The sequence below is a fragment of the Lactuca virosa genome, chromosome 2, assembly GCF_052849685.1.
Source record: "Lactuca virosa cultivar CGN04683 chromosome 2, Lactuca_virosa_CGN04683_v6, whole genome shotgun sequence".
NCBI lineage: Eukaryota > Viridiplantae > Streptophyta > Magnoliopsida > Asterales > Asteraceae > Lactuca > Lactuca virosa.
Genome location: NC_136427.1, coordinates 239,120,495 through 239,124,379, shown reverse-complemented (window position 1 = coordinate 239,124,379; position 3,885 = coordinate 239,120,495). Strand labels below are relative to the sequence as shown.

At 35.6% G+C, this 3,885-nt stretch overlaps 1 protein-coding gene across 1 annotated transcript; it reads left to right on the top strand.

The window, feature by feature from the left end:
* Nucleotides 1-1,509: 1,509 nt before the first annotated feature.
* LOC145156886 (pectate lyase-like) lies at nt 1,510-2,936 on the top strand. Its single transcript, XM_079076108.1, has 3 exons — nt 1,510-2,375; nt 2,484-2,622; nt 2,714-2,936. The coding sequence occupies exons 1-3, from the start codon at nt 1,525-1,527 to the stop codon at nt 2,933-2,935; spliced, it is 1,212 nt and encodes a 403-aa protein (XP_078932234.1). The 5' UTR covers nt 1,510-1,524; the 3' UTR covers nt 2,936.
* Nucleotides 2,937-3,885: the final 949 nt, after the last annotated feature.

Below are 3,885 nucleotides of genomic sequence, written 5' to 3'. Positions count from 1 at the left end.
TAATCCCAAAGAACCCATAAAGAAGATATAATAACTTGATCCCATAATTCCTTTCCGAACCCACAACACACGGAAATTCTATCTTTTTGAACCCACTCAACCCACTCAATTAAAAAAAATACAAAACAACTAAAGTACAAGTTTTAAAACACATGGTACAAGAGAAAATAAGAATGAGAAAGTAGAGAGAAATGATGAAGTGGGTTAGTGAAACCAATCAACCCACTCGTTGAAGCGGGAGTGGTACCGCCGATAACTGTATTGCTAATTAAGATTTTACATTTGATTGTTTTGTATTTTTTTTTAATTGAGTGGGTTAAGTGCGTTCAAAAAGATATGATTTTCGTGTGTTGTGGATTCGGAAAGATGAAGAAAAACAAAAAAGAAAAAATGATGTGACAGTGGATTCAGTGGGTTGGGAGGGAATGACTCCCTCCTGAAAAGAAACACATTTTCAATTTTTTTGGGAACCACAACATATAATAAAAATGACTCTAGCAAGGGGACAAATGAAAATTACAAAGAAACTATAGCTAGATAGGATTATAAAGCCATCAATCCCAAGGCATTTTGCATTTCTCTATTACAAATCTAAAAGAAAAAAAAAACCATATCATCAAAAATAATATCCTTTCTCGGTTTCTTCGTTCCAAAATAGTCTTGATCCCATAATCCCAAAGAACCCATAAAGAAGATATAATAACTTGATCCCATAATTCCAAAGAACCCATAAAAAATATATAATCACGGCATCAAAAATTTTCTTATTCTCAACGGTTAAGTAAAAGAATCCGCCCTAGTAATAAGAGCATCAAATGACTGAACCGAAGGTAACAATACTTGCCACCACATAGCAACACGAGACCAAATCAGAGCAATAAAAAGGCAATCAACAAAAAAAATGACTGGTATCACATGAGAATGTTAGGGTTCAACATACTCTTTGTTTTAAATCATATTCTCCTTTTACTAGTTTTTAGCAAGGTTCTAAATAACGTAAGACATGAATTGACGGCAATGTCAAGCCTCAAATTTTTCCAAGCCTTGGCGAGTCACGTTGTTTGTAAGGTGTGACTTAATGCGGCAATTTTGTATATAATTAATATTTTTATATGTATTTTCAACTATTATTCATTTTTATACACATATATGAGTTAAGACGGCATTTTGGTAAAGTTTGGCGACAGGTACAAGCTTTGGAGCCATGGCGTGCGGAGCCATGATGAACTTTTTAGAACCTTGGTTTTTAGCGATTAGTTGATGATCAATATGATAGTTTTCTTTGCTAAATCCTTTATCTATCATGAATTTAGAGTTATCATTGTTATAGAGGTTGTGTCCCCTTTTCTAAGACATGTAATTTTCTTATCTAATACCAAGTTTTAACCAATCCACCCTCTAATTACACATCGTTCTCCAGTAGCAAATTAATTGCGTCATTTATTACCGCACCATCGTTACTATATAAACACCCCAAGGCTCCAACATACTCATCGATCTCTTCATCCCTCTCCTCCTCCACAAATGGCGACCACATTTCTTCCATTGATCCTCTTGCTTTCCTCACTGTCTCTACTCACAATCGCTTCTTCTTCCTCATCCCAACAAACCCCTGAATCAGTCGTGGAAGAAGTCAGCCGGAGCATCAATGGCTCCCGGAGAAACTTGGGTTACCTCTCCTGCGGCACCGGCAACCCAATTGACGACTGCTGGAGGTGTGACACGAACTGGGCCACCAATCGTCAAAGGCTAGCTGACTGCGCAATTGGGTTTGGAAAGGACGCCATCGGCGGGAAAAACGGACGGATATACGTCGTCACCGATCCTCGGAATGATAATCCGGTGAAGCCGGTACCGGGAACACTCAGATATGGCGTGATTCAAGATGAACCATTGTGGATCATCTTTGAACGTGGAATGGTGATCCAATTACGTCAAGATCTTGTGATGAACTCATTCAAAACCATTGACGGAAGGGGTGTCAATGTTCATATCGGTAATGGTCCATGCATCACCATACATGGTGCTACTAACATCATCATCCATGGTATCCATATACATGACTGTGAGCAGGCTGGAAATGGTTACATCTACTCTCCACATCAATCCGGATGGACTCAGTCCGATGGTGATGGGATTACCGTTAAGTCAAGCAAACATATATGGATAGATCACTGTTCATTGTCTAATTGTGATGATGGACTCATTGATGTCACCCATGGATCTACAGCCATTACAATCTCTAACAATTACATGACTCATCATGATAAAGTCATGTTGCTGGGACACAGTGATAGTTTTACACAGGATAAACAGATGCAAGTTACCATTGCTTTCAATCATTTTGGTGAAGGTCTTGTTCAGAGAATGCCTAGGTACAACCATAGAGTACGTTACAGTAGAAGCACGTGCATGATATATGCATGCATGATTGTATGTAAAGTTTTTGAATTTTTGAATAATGTCAAATATTCTTGTTGCAGATGTAGACATGGGTATTTCCATGTAGTGAATAATGACTACACCCACTGGGAAATGTATGCAATCGGAGGCAGTGCTTCCCCTACCATCTACAGCCAAGGCAATAGATTTGCTGCACCCGATACCATATATAGAAAACAGGTATGGATACCGGATACACTGATACTGATTAATAATATTCGTACCGATAATAATACTGATAGATATTGATGATGGTTTAATGCAAATGCAGGTGACGAAGCATGAGAATGCAAAGGAAAGCGAATGGAAGAATTGGAATTGGAGATCGGAAGGGGATTTGATGTTGAATGGGGCATATTTCTTGGAGTCGGGAAAAGGTGCTGCTTCATCATATGCAAGAGCTTCAAGCTTAAGTGGCAGACCTTCTTCACTTGTGGGGGCGATGACTAGGACTGCCGGAGCACTTGCTTGCCGGAAAAGCTCTCAATGCTGATAACGGATGGGTTGTAGCATTATATATAGAATGCGATTTGACTTTCTTTCATGTTCTACGTTAAGTTTTTCTTACTTATTTTGACTTAAAAGTCAACCTTTTTGCTTGGTTTGCATATGATCAAGATTAGGTTTTTTTTCTTATAAATTGACAAATTAAGTGCAAAAGAGTTGGGCAAATGAATGTCTATCGTTTAATTCTTTAGTTTCTTCCGATATTTTGTATTGTTTTTTTTATTTTGTTGAAATTATGTAAGCTATAATAAGATTTAAACTCATGATTTATAAACTAAAATTATATACCATTTACAGAAATTTGGTCAAATAACATTAATGCCTTGTCTTAGATTTTTAAAATCATACATACATACATACATATAGATATATAGAAATCTCAGCCAATTTAAAGGTTCATGTACTTTTGGATGTGATTATAAAATAATAATAATAATAATAATAATAATAATAAATAAATAATCACTTATATGATTAATCGTGGAATTTGAAGATAAAAATAGATTTTAATATATGACTGAAATGTCTAAATTTAAGATATGATATGCATTTACTATAATCAGTATCAATATTTTTTCATAAACTCCTTATTAGCAAATCTTTTAGAATTTGATGATCAGTTTTGTTCGAATAGTGTTAATTTATATGTAAACTCTTTTTCGAAAATAATTTATATCTAAAACTAGTTATTGAATCTCATATAATCACAACTTTAAGTTTGATTTATGCAACTTCAAAACATAATGATATGTTCGGTAAAACTAGCTGGTAACGTTTTGTTAAATGTTATGTGAGGGAGCTTTTGGATTTAGAGCGTTTATTTTAAACTAAACGCTAAAAGTTTGTAGTGTCAAACGAGATTTTTTTTAACGGAACGTTTTGTCAAACGCTAGAAGTTAGAAACTCCTCAAACGCTCCTAAACGATCTGTGCCAGC

Bases quoted from the DNA above. Each gene is read 5' to 3' on its own strand.
- LOC145156886 (XM_079076108.1), top strand. From the start codon at position 1,525: ATGGCGACCACATTTCTTCCATTGATCCTCTTGCTTTCCTCACTGTCT. The intron at 2,376-2,483 runs GTACAACCATAG...TTCTTGTTGCAG, and splicing joins CTTGTTCAGAGAATGCCTAG to ATGTAGACATGGGTATTTCC. The intron at 2,623-2,713 runs GTATGGATACCG...ATGCAAATGCAG, and splicing joins ATACCATATATAGAAAACAG to GTGACGAAGCATGAGAATGC.